General features: G+C 35.7%; 1 protein-coding gene across 1 annotated transcript in view; it reads right to left on the bottom strand.

The window, feature by feature from the left end:
• Positions 1-18,046, bottom strand: part of FMN2 (formin 2) — a 154,356-nt gene that overhangs the window by 64,010 nt on the left and 72,300 nt on the right. The window contains 1 exon segment of the mRNA XM_031058791.1: positions 6,626-6,687. Coding sequence (XP_030914651.1) covers positions 6,626-6,687 — 62 coding nt within the window.

Genomic DNA, 18,046 nt, shown 5'->3' on the forward strand with positions numbered 1-18,046 from the left:
AAAACATTATTTTGCCCAAGAGTTAAAAAAAAGTGTATCTACCTTTTTTCATTTAAGAAAAAATTACACTAATTTTTTAACTTTCTCCACCACAGAACTTGAAGACAACAGTGGAAAATTACATTCTAATCATTCAGATAATGCCGAAGTATAAGATATGCTGCACCTGCATTCTCGCTTGAATGCTTTTGGAGGATTAGCAGAAGAAGGATAGAGCTGTTTCAAATCATTATGCCTACTCCATCAGGAACCTGAAACCAGAAATTTGAGTTTGGACACTTTTTTCTGAAATTGTTGAACATCCTCCCACGTGAAAAGGCTGAAAATACTGATGTGAAGTAGAAAGAATATGAGATTGAAGAGTCATATAGCAAAAGCCCTTCAAAGTTTCTCTTAATACTTCAAGAAGTCTGGAAATAATGCAAAGTCACCTGTCTGTGATGTCATATATCCTAGTATTTAGTCAGCACTTCTGTGGATGTTCTTCAAAGGTCATCTCTAAAGTTGTCTGATCTTATATATTAAATACTTCAACAGGTTGGAAATATTGCAAATATATTTTTTTGTCCAGCAATAAACTTTGTTCTGGACACTAAGAGATTAAATTTGTGGCAGTACCTGCACCAATGATTAATAGAATAGCTGAGGTTTAAGGGACCCCTGGAGACCGTCTAGGTGAACACTGACACAAAGCAGAGGCAGCTTGAGAAGCTTGCACAGTATGACGTCCTGCCAGGTTCTGAATATCCCCAAGGATGGAGACCTGATGCCTTCTCTAGGCAGCCTGTTCTAGTATTTCAAGTTCAGGAGGCCCACTTTGTCTTGTCCTTATGCTGGGCATCCCTGAGTATAGATCTGTGCTCTTTACTCCCCCTCCCCAGAGAAGTATTTATTTGTACATACAGGTAAGATTCCTCTGAGCGTTCTCTTTTCCAGACTGAACAACCCCAGCTGTCTCTCAGCCTCTCCTTGTAGAACACCTCTCCAAGTCTTTAACCATCATTTTTTCTCTGTGCTAGCCCTGCTCCAATGTGTCACTGCCTCTTGCCCTGCAGAGGCCACACCTGCACACAGCATCCTAAACCTGGTCCCTCTAGTGCTGAGCAGTGCACTAGTGCACTTCCCTTGACCTGTTTGGGCCTCCCTTTATCTGCTTGTTTATATGGCATCAGGCCTTTCTCAGTCAACAAAGACTAGGCTGACGCGTGTTTACCAGTTTTTAATTTTAGAATACTGGCAGTGGCCCATTCATAACACTTAGTTACCTGAATTCCCTACCCCAGTTTTACTTCAGTGTGGGGAAAGAAACTTAGGGATTCATCCTCCAAAGGCACTTTTCTGCTAAAGTCAAGGCAGACATAGGATCTGTGAATACAATTACTGTAGCAATTGTTTCTTATATAGTGCTATCCTGAGAAGAAGGATGTTTCCAAGATACTAGGATCAGAAAATTTAATCAATTTTTAACCCTATCTTAGAAGACTCTTGCAGAAACAGGATGAGGACTAGAAAAAGACAACTAACTTCAGAAGTATTAACTTAAATATTGCATGTGCTGTTGTGGAGAAGGCTTGGGTTTGGTTTTGTGTTAAAAATGCTGATGTAAATGGGACATGTCCACACTTAATCTAGAACACTCTTACCCAGGTGAGAGTTAAAAGAAAAAAAGTTTCCATCACTTCTCAAATCAGTAAGAACTCTCTTTGCAATAGTGGAAATCTACAGACAGAAGTTGGAAGGATGCCGAGAGAGGTAGCATTGTTCCAGTGGTCACATCATCAGAGCCACAGAGGTCTAGGTGTGCAAATGACATGACTGTAGGAAGAGCTATTTTATTTATTCAACTTATATATTTCAAAAAGTTCATGTATTCAATTTACACTTTTTTACACTAAAGTTTTGAAAAAAATATCAGCTTTTTGTAAAAGTAAACAAGTTCTCATGCTAAGAAATTAAATTAAGTTCCATTATTTCTGCACAGTCTTTAAATGATCTTCTCTTCTGTTAAACTGAAGGAAAATCACTTGACATTTTTTTCATAACAGTTAAAGAGAAGTAAGTATTTTTGCATGGAGCATAAAACTAAATGGTTATTTCCAAATATTTTAGAATAAATACTCAGAGTTCTCTCTCTCCCTGCTTCTACACAGACTGAAATATTAGAGTGCTTATCACAGCAATCTATCACATACGTGCATGTTCAAGCTCTTGATGTTTCTCCACCAAATCCCATGGGGAAAGGTTAGGCAGACTCCTTACTCCTTATTTAAGCCATTATTCTCAGGTTGTGTATGCAAAGAAGTAACAACTGTCAAAGATACAAAGGCTAAGCATGATCCACTCATGGGCAGGCCAGAGCAAAACTCAAGAGAGAAAGCTTACACCCTTCACCAAAATCAAGAAGTTGAAGTATACAGTCCAAGTTCAGTCTCAAACCTGAATTTCAAGTCACTAATTATGGCTCAGGTACCCAGAATTGTCATCAATGGTACTTTAAATTCTGACTGAAAAGGAATACTGTGTCTATTGCAGAGGTGTTATCAAAGATAATTTCTCAGAATTTTACTAGCTTTCTTTATTGTTAATGTCTATTTTTTCTCAAATTTACAGATGGATAATTTTTAAAAAAGCTTTTATATTGCCTTCCAAATATGTGTCATGAGAGAACACATTCAATAAATACTTCTCATAAAAGTCATTAACCTGATTGCATTAGCATCTCTTTGAATGCTACTGCTCTTTCTTTCCTTGATTTTTGCTAGATATAGATATATATAGCATCAAAAGTGGAAAAAATAATACAATGTACTAGAATTCGATATTAACTATATCTAAAATCAGACACCAAAATCTGAATTAAATTACTGCAAAAATATTCTACTTCAGTTTAATTCTTTCCCCTTTTTCTTCCAGAGTATGAATTTAGCCAGTATTTGCTCTTACCAAAGTTCATAAAGGCCCCTTTTCCATCTCACAACATAAATCTTATACATTTGCTGGTTAGCTTTTTCTTTCCTTACAACAGAACCCTAGCTCTGAGTTTAGATCAGTTTAAATGTATGGAATTTTATTTTTTTGCAAACTTGACTTTAAAAGTTTGTGTTCTATATTGCAAAAACATTGAGTGAGTTGTCTAAGGAATTTTGTCAATAGCAGATGAAACAAGGATATACAGAGATACCCTGGTGAATAATAAGTACCATATTCTTTTCAAGCTGGATCATCAGAACTCAAGTACAATTTGGCTATGCCAAAATTCGGCTTTGCCAAAGAAAAAAAGACATCACATTGTAATTGCTAGTTTAAAACAAGAAAAAAAAAATCACAAGAAATAATTGAGGAGAAAGTTTGACTCTTAAGGGCAGAGAAGTGTGATGCGCTTCAGACTTGTGGATGCCCTTTCTCTCTTGCAAAGGCATTTTGAGGTTTTTGAAAGCATTGACCTAAGTATTCTAAAGATAAAGACAGTGTGGTCAATTTACTGGGAGCCTAATTATGAAAATATGCATGTTTCTTTTGTGATGTAAAAAGGGCAAATCCATAGATGAAAGATGATAAATTATTCAATAATATTTTAATCCACTTTTATACAACTGTTTTCATGATATAGCAAAGACACAAGCAGAAGCAGACATACCCTGTTTCAGTGATGCTTAAGCTACAACCCCAGTTGCTAAGAGGCAATCTGTTTTCAAAGTAAACATTCACTGATTTGCCAGTTGCTACATTTCTCATCACAACCAATATGCCCTAACACCATACAGCAACTGGAATGAATTTTACCTGCCTTCTCTCTCTCTAATTATAGCTATCACCTGATTGCATTCTCAATAGAGAATTTTGAAAAGCACATTTACATGTAGTTTTATCTACACAGATTCTCCTATTAAAACTGTCTAGATATTAATACCTAACTAATTATCAACATGTATTTAAACAACTCTTCACAAAGCAAGCTACACAATCACACCTAAGAGCTATTTGACTGTACAGTACAATGCTGCAGTAACACAATCTTTCTTACTTAATACAATTCAACTTAATAATATTAAATAAATTATTGAGGGCTCGGGTCTTTGGTGTGGTGTAGGCTTCTTAGTTTATAAAAAGTCACTAAGATATATACAATATCTTTGTGGTTTAACAGGAGTTTAATTCCTCAGTAAACAGGAATTGAACCCTCGGGACTGTGGCTTTTGAAATTAGGGTGTGTTTAGGTTTGGAGACTGCCCAAATTTCATTCACATTTAAGAAGGGAAAGCCCTATGCCAGACACATGCAATCAGAAAAAATGATTACATTCTGAAGGAAGACTGTAAAACAAATGCTCCCATATGTTCCATACAGATCAAATAGAAAGACTGAGGACTAGTACAGTGGTATTTAAATATCCAGCAAAAAAATCTCAATCCAATAAAAAACCCCTAAGAACGAAAAATTAAGTTAATGGCTAAGAAGTAAATGCTGCAAAGTTATTTCCACTTACAACACAGGATGAGATTGAGAAATAAGGGAGGAATCAAACATGCCAGGCTCTCTGGTACCACCCACTACTTACAACAGTTATTGAACAATATTGTTATAATTAGTGAAGCTAGCAAGGGAAGAAAATGCAAGGTCTGAAGTGTTTTGACAAAAGGCTGAAAGGAAAAAAAAAAAGAAAACAAAAGTAAACTAAAAAGAAAGCTTCTTTCAAGACAGAGTTTTATCAAAAAGAGGATCCACAATTAAAATTCAGGTCCCCTTATAAAATCCTGTCCAAGTAAATGGAGGCCTTTTCTTGTAATCTATTTGGTTTTTGGTTGTGGTTTTGGTTTTTTTTCTGTTTTCTACCCAAGCAAATATAATAAAGTTGGACTGGTCTGTTTTCTATTCAAAGCAAAGAAATATATTAGACATTCGAAAATTTGAGTCTTTCCTGAGATTTACACATGGTATTTTCCTTAATCAGGACACTTGCTAGACATTTTCTGTAATAAGTGAAGGTAATTACAAAATGGACACAATGACATTTGGTTATTTCAATGAACTGCAAATTTGCAAATAATCCATTTATATTCGGATTCTGAAGTATATCAGAGATGATATTAAGTAAACATTTAAAAAGTTTTAGTTCATTATCAACATAAGAGGAATTTATTTTCAAACTGAAATTAAAAAAAACAACTTGTTCACAATAAGAAAGAGAAGTATGCAAAAACTGATTATAACTGCAGTATCTATTCCATACTTCCCACAAGAAAATCTCTCACATTCACACACATGTAACTTATAGAATTAATTCAAATTTTTTGCATGCTAAAAACTGCATGGCGTGGAATACATATGTACTGTGTAAGGAAGCAGATTAAAAGTAATTTAAAATAAAATACCATAGGCCAAAACAGAAATGTTGTGGAGCAAAGAAGCAAAGTGTTCCTAGGGAATGTTGTTATCATAGGTTTTTCTTTTGACCATTATCTTCCTGAGCAGTGTTTGTTAACCTAATTCTTCAGGGATGAATAGTAAAAGCCCTTTCTAGCTCTTGTCAGACATATGGTTTTTTTCTGTTTTGTTTAGCTCCTCAGTTTTTCTGTAAAGTAGACTAGAGCTTACTATCTCTCTTTTTGCACCTCAAAGTGGATTATTTAGAGGGACTTCATAAACCATCAAATCATTCCAAAGCAGGTGACTAAAAACTAAAGTCTAAAAACCAAATATCTGAAAGGTGTAAAATTAATTAACATTATAAAAACTACATGAGGGAAGTTAAGGATCTAGTACAATAACATACACTGGCCTTCAATGCCATTCCGTGGCTCACAGCTTTACATCTCATATTTCCAAGTTCCTTGGAGGGCAAAGAGAAAGCCTCCTCACTCTTTCAAGAGATGTCTAGGCAGATCTCCACATATCCAGGCACTGCACTCACAGACAGGGGCCATGTTCCCTGGCCTCAGCTGAAGGCAGAAACATGTTTCTAAGATACACCATTTTGAATTTTTTACTTTACAGGCTTTGTCAAGTTCTAGAACATGCTTGAGCATATTCTGAATCCCTGATTTTACACACCTAAAGGTTAAATCTCTCTGTTTATTACTACCAGACATTTATGAAGCCCCTGGAAGTTTATACTATTTTTTTTACATTACCTCAGAGAAATTCTTGTCCTTTCAAAGAATTAAAATTATTTTGGAGCAATCCCTGAAGCAACAATTATTAAATGCTCCAGTTCCATGAAGAGAATTATTTCTGTTGTCAAAACTATTTTTTAGTTGAGCAGGATTTTTATATTAGTGAAATTACAAAGTGAATTCAAAGGTGTGGAGCATAAGGTTTGGTTCCATTGATCAAAGACTGCCACACCCAAGAAGAAAAAAAGGAGCAAAATTAACGTCTGTTTAGTAATTCAGAAGTTGATCATGTTACTTATGTAGAAATATATGCACTTCATAAAGTGAAGTGCGAATAAATGTGAATAAATGCAATTAAAATACTTGGTATTTTCATTGTTTTTGGGGAAAATAATCACATCAAAATAGGACTTCTTCTACAAGCTTTCTGAATATTATTGATGCCAAGTAAAAATACCTTCACATGGACACACAGTATTCCTACATTTTATGGACTTCCTCTGATTACTCACATTCTCATACAGGGCTTGCAGCGTCTCTAGGTCAACCACAGAGTTATCCAAGTTCACAACAGCTATGAAAAAGAGAAAAGAAAAAAGAGTTAGTTGTTCAGGATGATAATCCAGCTGTGAAAGAAAGCTGGTCACAATACTCAGCGACAGTTTTTTATGACCTACTGGTCATACAGGTTAAGGTTTTAACTTTACTAATGCCTTGAATAGTGCAGTATAGTATAGCTAGAAACCTGGCAGAGCCAGGTGTCAAGTGTTAAAGAATTCGTCTCCCTCCCCCCAAACACACAAACATGATCCCACAAGTATGGCCATAGTCAGAGATCAGAGATAAGCTTTACATCAGACTTTCATGGTCCAGCTGAAAGCATTATAAAAATTTGTAAATCTGCACCACAGCCACACACACACACTCACACAACAAAGCTCATTCCTGTCACTGGTTGACTTCAGTCTTAAACTCATTAATCCATAAGTCAGCCAGTTAACTTCAAAACACCTGACAAGGGTCAAGTCTTCTATGCACTAAGCCGACACATTTAGTATGGATACAAAATATGCCTTTCCTGTTCCCAACCAATTCTGGTGCCACACACATACTGTATTTTTTTCAGCATCAAAAAAACCCAGTGGAACAGCCCAAATACAGTGACTTCTATCTACCTAACCTGGATTAAAAAAAAAAATCATTAAGAGGTACACACATTTAGAAATGGAACCCTGACTCCCCACTTGTTTTAGAAACATGTCACAAGGCACAGGAAATATTTGTGCTAACTACTTAAAAATGGTTCTCACCTAATACAAAGATTTATTTTTCAAATGGTGCTTTTCAGTATTCCTCTTATATAGTTGTGCAAGCACAGTGACCATTCATTTAAAAGCTATATAAATCCAGTTTTCCTCATCTAGATCTTGAAATTTAAAATATTGCATTAGAATATATGTGATGGCAATGAATAATTTTTATCATACTACACCCCTCTTTTCCTACTTTGAACTTCATTAATTTGTACTTAATTTGTACCCTTTTTCTGTAATGGGCTTTTTGTGTGTTTGTGTGTATGTGCACTTGCACAATAAACTGAATAATTCCTTAGGTGAGATTAATCTAGAAATTGCAACATTGATCAGAGCTAGAGACCCAGCACCAAGTTAATTTTTGTCCCATAAATCCATGTCCTTAACAGTCACAGAGAAATTCTGTATACACCTAAAGACTACAGAATATAATTCAAGCTCATGTGTTTCTGATTGCCGTCTAGAGATAGCACTTTGAGTCTGGGACTTATCATGTTTCCCCTTTCCAGGCCTGAGACAGTTGCAGTTTAAGAAAATTATAAACAAAAAAGTGTTGACCTTGATTAAACTAAGCAGGTCACACTGTACCTCTAAGCAGAGCACAAAGCTAACTTTTAGGACTAAACCAAAAAATAATTTTAAAATTCTTTATTTTTTCAAGAAGAATGTGGTTTTCTTCTATTTTTCCCTTACCAGAAAGCAATGTAGCAGCCTATGTAACAGTTAACAGTTCAGGAAGCAACATGTTTTTTTGTTTTCTTTTGGGGTAGGGGGCACATGCAAAAATCTGCTACTAATTATTTGGGGTATTTTTAAACTTCCCTCCCTCATCCAAGTGTAATCATTGTTGCAACAGAGACTTAAAGATGCCCTCTACACAGGGCACAGTATTATACATTGTATTTAATAACCCCTGTTGCTCAATAACGCTATCTGTATGCTTAAAAATGTGCCAAATTTGCCTTGTAGAACTGGACACTAAAATTAGCATGCAAATAGAAACTGGGTCAAGATAGGTTTGAGAGCTCTACTTTAAGAAAACACTAACATCAAAGCCTATATACAGACAGCTATATTAAACCCAGGATATATTATGAAACTCAGTTTATACTATCCAACATTTCAGCACTTTTATGCTTATGCAACATTTTCATATATGGACACACTTGCAACCCTTAAACTATTTATTTGGAGTTGTGGCTGTCTTCTCCCTACTCCACTCCCCTTTCCTTCCAGAGACTGTCTACACCTGAGCTAAGAAATTCAGCCTAAGTTCCTGCCCTGACTTTTGCTCAATGTTAAGATCACCCACGGATTACTCGGGGAGCAATAGAACACTTCTGTTTGAATGCTTGCAGGAGATAAGAGAACGCCTGGCAAACACAATGGTGCCAGGTCTGTGTACTTTCAACAAAACAGGTATGCAGAAGAGTGTACATACTTCAGGGAGCTGCTTAAAGCAAATCAGTCTGAGACAAGGACATGGAGAAGTTAGATCCTAGGATATATCCTTCAAGTCTCTGCCTCCAAAGACAAATATATTTCTACATGCTTCATCTAAACCTGTATATCATATCTATCACTCCAACATCTCACTAGGATGTACACTTTAGGTGTGCTCCTCATACTCTGAGGAGTGAGGATATGAGCTGCTGTTCTTAGGCAAACCTACATCATTGCCATACAGAACATAATAGTTGGCAAAATAAATCAGAACAATTGCATATTTAATTCCATTATCTAGGCAATTTGAACTGAAAGAAAACAATGATGTCTCCTTATGTAGCCAAGCTTACTAGTTAAACATGCCCCCTACAATCAGCATGACTACACAAACATCTAACCAAAGGATTCCATATGTGGTGGCAATAGAATGATGAAACACAGACAAAGATTAATTTCCTCATATGAAAATATTTTTAGCCAGGCTGCAGTTCCAGTATACTTTGATGCAAACAACGGGAGAAGGGTTTGTATTAGTCTTGCAGACGGTGGATATTTTCACCCATGTCATTGGTTTAGAAAGCGATTTTTTCTTGTTTCAAAGCTGACATTGAAATTTCCTGGCCTTGACTACTATGAAAGTGAAGAATATCTATTGGCTTTTGCTCTAACAGAAAGAACTTTAATCACATCAGACCCAGAAATTTAGTTCTTACTGTCAAGATCTCACAGTTTTGTTATTTTCTTGCATTCCTATTGCCAGTGCTGCCAATTAAACCAGCTCCACTTTAAAGCCCTAAAACTGTAAAATTATTTGATCCATATATATAATTACGTATATATACAAATAGATAGATATAATTAAATCAAATTTGAACCAAGTATGTCCAGATGCCCACAGGAAAAAAATTATCGGAACTACAAGCCAACAATTTATTTTTCTATTTAAGCAAGCCAGGGTCAACAGATGACTACAAAAAATTTACCCAGTAAAATGAGGGGTTGGGGATCAATCACAAATTATTAGTTAGTACTATAAAGAACAGAGGAGAAGAAGAAGAAGAAGAAGAAATTTCAAAGGATTTATAACCAAATTAAAGGGTTTGGGGAATTCTTGCTGCTCCTCAGCTTTCCTGACGTTGTCACTGTTTTGGTTACAATCTACATGGAAATATAAACTGGTATATTTGTGACAGAAATTATATCTTATTATCTAATGGCAGAATATAAAAATTTTAGCAGAATGGAACAGTTTTCTTTCCATTCTGTATTTCTATAATATAAATTGAATTTAAAAAATATATACAATCTCACATTAGAAAAGCCAAATTAGATATTAGATTGAAACTGGAAAGACAAAAGAAAAATCCAAGCAGAGAGACTGATTTACTATTTTTATTAGTATCAAGTGATTTACAAGTGTAGAAGTTATGTCCCCTGACAGAAGGATATGTTGCTTGTAAAAAAGTAAGATTAGGACACATGATAATTTTCAGAGGTATATTTGAACTGAAAACTGATGGATCTCCTTCCATGTACACAGAAGACAACTTAGAACAGAAACATAATTTTAAAAAACAAGAAAAACCAAAAGAACCCACCCAAAAATAAACCACCAACAAAGCAAAATACAAAAAATAAACAAAAAAATAAATTATCACCACCCTCAAGTCTTCAGGGCAAGACAGTAACCAAGCCAACAAGAAGATCAAAATTCTTGCCAGCAAATGTAATTCTGAAGAGGAAATGTATGAGAGAACACCATCAGCAGGAAGCTGCAGGATGCCCAGCGTATTGTCAGGAAGACTATAAAAGGAAGTTGCTGTACTTTTTCCTTTGTTAGACAGATCACTGCTGTTGATATTCATATATCTAGGAGCACTGAACTACCAGCTGCCACTAAACCAAAGCCAATAGGCAAGACAGACACAGCTAACATACATTTCCCTGTGGCTATGAATCTAAATCCACCAATAGTACCACTTACATAAGCTGTTAGAGAAAAGACAGCTTCCTACAGCTACCCAGTCCTTGGAAACCTTATTTTGTTTCAAAGTCCAAAGCTTTGGAATTTCCTTTTAAAATGAAAACGCCAAAATTCAAAGTTTCCCACTGAGTAGAATTTCAGAAAGAAAAAAAAAGTGTTATAAACCAGACCATTCAGATCCAACTTTTTTGTCATAAAACTCTCATTAGCACAATCGCATATGGATGACTTCCAGAAAACTGGTATTCAGTTGAATTCTTAGTCTTACCCTTCCCTCTTCTCAGGGCAGGTTTCAAATCACACTCCATTTCTCTGGCCTTTCCAAGTATGCTTCCTAAGCTTTTCTGTCTCTGGACACCATCTAAAATTAAGTGTCTCCTTCTTGAAACCTCCTGGAAGCACCGCTGTGTCCCAAAAAACCTGACTAAGCATTTTCCAAATCCTACTTGACTGATAACAGATTACAGTTTAAGTCCTCATAAAGAAGCAGTAGCTGAATTAAAACCACGTCTGAACCTGTACTGCCCTACTCAGATCCATCCTTCAGGGATACAAACAAGCAAACCACCCATCCAAGTCCTTCCTGCTAATTTCCACCTCAGTTGACTTCTCCGTGACACTCCAAAAACCAAGCAGTATTGCTTCAAGAGGCCACTCCTTTTTTCCTCCTGCATATCTTTGCCTCCTCACTCTCACATCTGCTCTCTTTCTCCAGAAGAACACCAGGAGGTTTCTGCAAGACTTCAGAACTTCTCTGACAAATGGCAGAAACAGATGGTCAGTACAGTAAAATACAAAGGCAGATCTATTCTTCTTCACTGAGTGAAGGACCTCCTGTTTCTGCAGCAACTAACCACAGTCCTCTTACCACACAGTTCTGTGTGTGGCACTCATCTGGGGTTGCTCAGCTGTTATGCCCTTCATGAGACTCTAACATGCAAGATTATAGGATACCGAGAAGTTCCAACTTCCATGGTACTTGTACTGGGCTTTGATCCCCAGATATTTCTACTCCACTGAAATCATCCAAACCCCAGGAATATTACTGTAAGTTGAAGAGTGAAAAAAAAACTGAAAAGGCATCAACCAGTCTTATAACAAAAATTTTACTCTGTTGTTATTAAGAACCTACATCAATATATAAAAATATAGAAACAGTAAGTTTTATATAATTAGAGTCTCAAAACTGCTACATAATTTTTTTAGGCACAATCCTACCATTAAAATTAATTCAACCAGATTTCACAGGACTTATAATTATTTTAAATTATCTAAAAAGGGTACTTGCAAGAAAAAAAAAAGGCACATAAGTATGTGAGTACGTCCAATGTGTCACTCTGAATGATATTCCTTGAATTATTATTTTTGAGTTAATTAAAAACAATAGCTTCCTCAAGAAAAATGTACAGACAGTAAATTGAAAGTGGTCAAAATCCAACACCATTAGAAAATTAGCATACTGGCAGAACCTTAAAAATTTGAGAACTCTGATACAAGAAAAACAAGGCCGATAATACATAGCTTGATCAACTTATGATTTATCAACAAACAAGGAAAAAAATAGATACAGAATAGGTCTGTGAATACAGAGGGAAAGTCTTCTCTGACAGGTGTCTTGGGAGGAAGATGCAATATGACACATGCAAACCCAAGCAAACCAGGAAAAAAGTTTCAATGCAGACAATTTCATCAGGTTCACTGGCATGACTGAGAGCTGAAGTGCTTAATTCAGAAGTAGAAGAAAAAACACCTGCATCAGTGTTGTCATCAACAAAAGAGCCAAAAGAGCCTAAGAAGGTGATCAAACTGCAGTGACTTCTTTTGCTCCTATAAAGATTATGTTTGGATGTAATATCAAGCTACTTGCAAAATAAACCCAGATTTACATCTGATAAATACTTAGTATTTATATTTTAAAATAAACTAATCTGCAAAACTTTAAGTCTCTTATTGGTTACATAGAAAACCCATGACTTCAAAACTTCACATCCCTTGGTTTGCCCCTCCTTCCCACCCCTACCTCCCAATACTACCCCCCTCCTCCCTTCCCCCCACCCCAGATTTTCCTTTTCCCCCATATCACTTTTGACATAATTTATCCAAAATTTACACAGTCATATTTTTATCTGTAATAGTTCCAACAACTTGACAACTACTGCTACTTTCTTGGGATTCTTCTTTATCTTAAGTAAAAGAAATGTGAATCTCCAATGCAGAAAGTTAAATCCCAAATGGGGCTCTTTGAAATAAATGTTGGGTTTACACAAAAGTGCTAAAATTTTATGTCCCTGTGCTAATGTAAGTTGTGGCAATCCCACAAGGGTCATGGCTGTATAATTTTCAAAGATCCTCAGAAAATAAGTGAAAGAAAAGAATTCTTAAATATGACTTGCATAACTTGAAAACCATCCCCCTAACCCCACTAAAAACTGGTAGGTGGTGTATGGCCGCACTGAGTTGCCATAAATTAATAACTTCATATTATTACTTACCTCCTTGCCCTCAGTACCTTTGTGATTTACTTGTCTATTAAGAAATACTCAAAGTTTTCATCTTGACAATGTTAAAGTGCACAAAGCACAAGGGAGACTGAGGCTTCAACACAGGTACACACCGCATGGATCAGAGGCAAGACACCACTTACAACTGCTTGCACACAGTTTTACTGTGGCAGTAATTCACCTTGATCTAAAGCTTGTGTAAGAAACCAGAACAGTAAACAAAATTTCCAAGCAGAAGCCATGGATTAAGTTGAGCTGTTGCTTCAGACTGTTTTTAAATTACTCAAGAGTTTCAAATACCTTCAAGAACATGCACCCGCATTTCTAGGAAGTAATAGAATAAGAATAATTAAGCATGAATATGTTTTGCAAAATGTGAAGCAACAAAAGTAGAAGACTGCATTGAAAGAAATGAATCTTTTGCATGATTTTTCTCTTATAATTCAACTTTTAGACAGCTGCCCTGTTCCCTAAATTGTATCCCAAATATAAAAACTGTATTGATAGAGGTTTTCTACATACATGTAAATATATATTCACACATACAAGAAAATATATCACCAGATTTTATATAGCTGTACACAGTTAATATAAACAGTTACATTACATACATTTCAAACAAGTGCCTACTTTGTTAAGGACAGCAGTTACTGATTATGTGAAGTCAAACTTCATACACCTATACAGTTTGTTTACAAAAAGTGTGCAAGTTCAGCTCATAGAGAACAAATATATTTTGTTTGACTCAGTATGTCGCCTTCTTGTCTAGGCAGGAAAAAAAAGTGGAGAGCAATGCTGTAATCCTTTCAGAATAAAATGTTTAAATACAAACATGATTGCCATTGTAGACTGTTTAATTTAGAGAGATTGTATTTCAGTTCTGGCTTTGAGAGGTTTGCTGATTTGACTATAGAGACTACTTCGAGGCTTATCTTAATTGTTTAGATAAGATTTGTTTGAATTTGGCAGGTGAAATAAACATGGGTGTGGGATATAGGAAGGTTGAGAAAAGACTGGCATTTTACCAGATTATGTGTATTTTAAACTACAGTGCACAGAGGAGCAAACAGTCTCAATGAACCTGCCAGGGGCTGCTCATCAGAGAGTGAGACTGAGCTGCAGGATTCAAGATTTTCATCAAACTGAAAAGGATTACTATGATAACTCCCAAAACACTACTAAAGGCTTAACATAGTATACAAATGCTAATTATATAATACACATTTAAATAAGTTAAAAAATATATAACTGTGCTTTATGATTATAGTAGGGAGTTGTTCACTAGGTTCCTGACCCTTAAATGTATTTTTAAAGTATTTCAAGAACAAGATTTCAATATAAAATTAATATTGGCATATAGGTATATTTTATATGTAAGAATTTCTGTTACAGAAAATATAATTATTGCTATAAAAACCCCAATGCCCCATGGCTTTTATTTCAGTATCAGTTTGTACTAAATTTTTTCGCTTTCTGGTTAAGGTAGTACAGCTTGCCACAGCCATTTCATTTAGAAATTCTCAAAAAAAAAGACTGTCATACCTGTCAAGTATATATTTTTTGGGGGCAGACTACTAGAACATGATATCTGAGGAATATATTTTGGGGATGTTTATGTGTCAGTATGTATTTACAGTGCACATTATAAAAACAAACTGTACAAACACACAGCTGCAAAAGCACATATACAGGTCTGGCATTGTGTATCAATCTGTCTGAAGACAGACATGATTTGTAGCTTTAAATTCATTATTCAGGTGACATAAAATTTGGGTTTCCTGTGTGTTAAACTTGTCTTTTAGATCCATACAGGCCATAATGCCTTTCAATCTTAGTTTCAATGGATTTAAGACCAGGCTAATTTTACCAGTGATTATGTAACTGGAAGAAATTAGTAAGACTTATTTGGAATACAAATGAGGCTTCAGGCTTCAAACTAATTGAGACTTTGAATTACATGTGAATTTTTTTCAGAATTCAAATTTGCTGGCTTTTGATTTAATCCCACCTAATCTATTTCTCTAAGAATAGCTCACAGTAAACAAAGTCATGTCTAACTCTGAGAAGTGCAGCCCATAAACAGAGACAAGCTTTTTATTTCTTGCTTTAGAGAGCTCATTATAAATTATAAATTGAAACAAAATGTGGGAGGAGAAGGAAAGAGAAAAAATGTATCTGGAAACATCCACTAGTGAACTGCTGTATTTGATAAAGTTATTAGGGCAAATACCTAAGACACATTTTTTTTCCAAATAATTGATTGTCTTCAGTAACCAGCTAACTTGAGATCTTAGCTTTTTTTCTCTCAATTTACTCATAGTTAGTGCATAGTTAATGGAGCTCCTGGTGTGTCTGTTTGGCAATTTAGAATACTTACATTAAATTATCTGTCAACACTAAATGAGCTAATAACTGCCCAGCTCATAGATCTGAGAATGTAATTGCTCTTGAAACATTACCACAAAGGAGAGAGTATCTTAGGCTTTCATAGGACTTCGCTCCCAGCTTACTGCAAATATCTTTATCAACATTGAAAAGATATTAAAAGTAGTGATTAATGAGCAGACCAAAACTCACCCAAAGGACTGCTTTAATTGCACTCTCTGTAATCACGATCAGACTAATCTAAGATTCTCAAGGAGTGGCTAGAAGTTAAAGCAAATTTTGAACTAGAGCTAGCACCAGTGTAGTATCAAAACGACCAACAAAGGAGACAGCAGAATAACCTCAGAACTTGTCTTTCTATTGAATTGCTTGATCTATTTAACTTACACAAAGAAGCTACATGATTACATACCTGCATGACAAGATACCTGAAAGTAGACGGCTCTGTAATTTCACAGACCAAAAGCATGAAAGAATGAAGAGTATCTGTAAATTAATCTGACAAATTCACTATGGAAAGCATATTTAAAGTGCTAAAAGTGAGAGAAATCAACCTTTTGAACAATGTTTCATGGGATATGACTTCTCCGTCACCTAAAGTATTTCTATGAAATCCTAGACTCACCAAAGCCAACTGCAAAACTTTCAGCAACTTCAAAGAAAGCAAAAGGTTGAAGGGTCAGATTTTCAGCTGGAACTCAAGATCATTTATACTGCTAAAATGTTCATATTTATGCAGACGAACAGCCTGAGGCAGAAATTAGCAGGCAATATTACATAACTTGCCTTATTTAGCAGCCAGACCAAATACTTAGAATGCTCTTTCTAAAACTCTAGACTTGAGCTGCATTTCTGCCCTTTGCTAGGTCTCTCTGAAATTCTCTACCATTCTTCTGTAACATCAGCAAGCGTAAATCATTTTACACAAACTACATGGAATGCTGTTACTGTTTGATGATTTACAACAGAAAGTACTGCAATTTCTTTTAGCCAAGAAGACACCTATTATCATTCAGAAACACGTTTTCATTTTTATGGTTTCAGGAAGCCAGTTGTGTTTGATATCACTATCCATACTAACAGAATTAGTTTGGAAGCACTGTGTGGAAACATACAGGGTTTCAACCATCATGCAAAGCAGGTCCTCCTTCGCCTGTAATTGCTGTACAACCACCTGTTTCAGTCACAAGCCAAAATGCAAATTTTCTTGGTCAAGAACTACGAAAACAAAACACTTGAGAGGTTTCCTCTCAAATCTAAATTTCTCCTTCCTTCTGTCAAATGGTGGTAGTATCTCACTGAAAAAAATTTACATACTCTCAATTATTCTCCAAATAAAATTAAAATTTTATTTTTGGCACTGCAGAGAACATGTTAGTGTCGCCTAGTACTCTACATGTCTGCCCTGTCTGATGTCTGGATAAACACACCAGGGATTTCATTGTATTAAGCCACGTTAAGCCTTTCACCAAATATTCTGAAGTTAGAGAACTAAGGAAATACAGATGCTAAGAAAGTGATGTAATGATCTTATGATCTTGTGACACCACGTTGTAAGTGTGGTGGGATTATGAAAATAATGCAAAAAGATTTTTGGCTAGGTACATGACAGATGACACAGCTTTACTAATTCAAATCACAATACTGTGATAGCTGAGTGCAGACGGATGCCTGTGTTTGGTTTAAGTTCCATCTTTTTTCACACTCCCAAGTATTTCTCAAAAGCTGGTATTAATTCAAGGAAATAAAGGCTGGGATAACAACAACAACCAAATGCCCACGTACGCAGAAAACCAAAATACATACATTAAAAGAAAAAAACCCCTTAAAGTTATTTGGAACCACACATGAATGTTTATTACAGTATAATGACTAGCTTTGGCCTACTGACTAAGATTAGGAGATGCAGTCGATATTGTTTCAGCTCAGTAACACTGAGCTATTTTTTGTGTCTAGGTAGCAAAAGCAATTGCGACTTCACTAACAACAGAAACACATTACACTGAAACAGAACTGCACACCCATTGCTTGGGGAGGTTTCATGTGAAACAGCAGAACAACAGAAATTAACCTGATCTTTCATTGCCGGTGGATAACAACAAAACAAGAAAAAGACGAGAAAGCAGTAAGTAGGAGAAATCCAGGTATCTCATAAAGTGACAGGTATAGGAACACGAACACACTGACTGCAGCATGGGGAGCAGTGGGCACTCAGACTAAGCAAAAAACCAGGATTTCCCCGGCACTCTTCCTTACCCTCCCCTATCATGGATGAGGCAGGGACACAGCAAAAAAGCCACTCTA

Source organism: Geospiza fortis, unplaced genomic scaffold (genome assembly GCF_000277835.1).
Source record: "Geospiza fortis unplaced genomic scaffold, GeoFor_1.0 scaffold381, whole genome shotgun sequence".
In the NCBI taxonomy this organism is placed as follows: Eukaryota; Metazoa; Chordata; class Aves; order Passeriformes; family Thraupidae; genus Geospiza; species Geospiza fortis.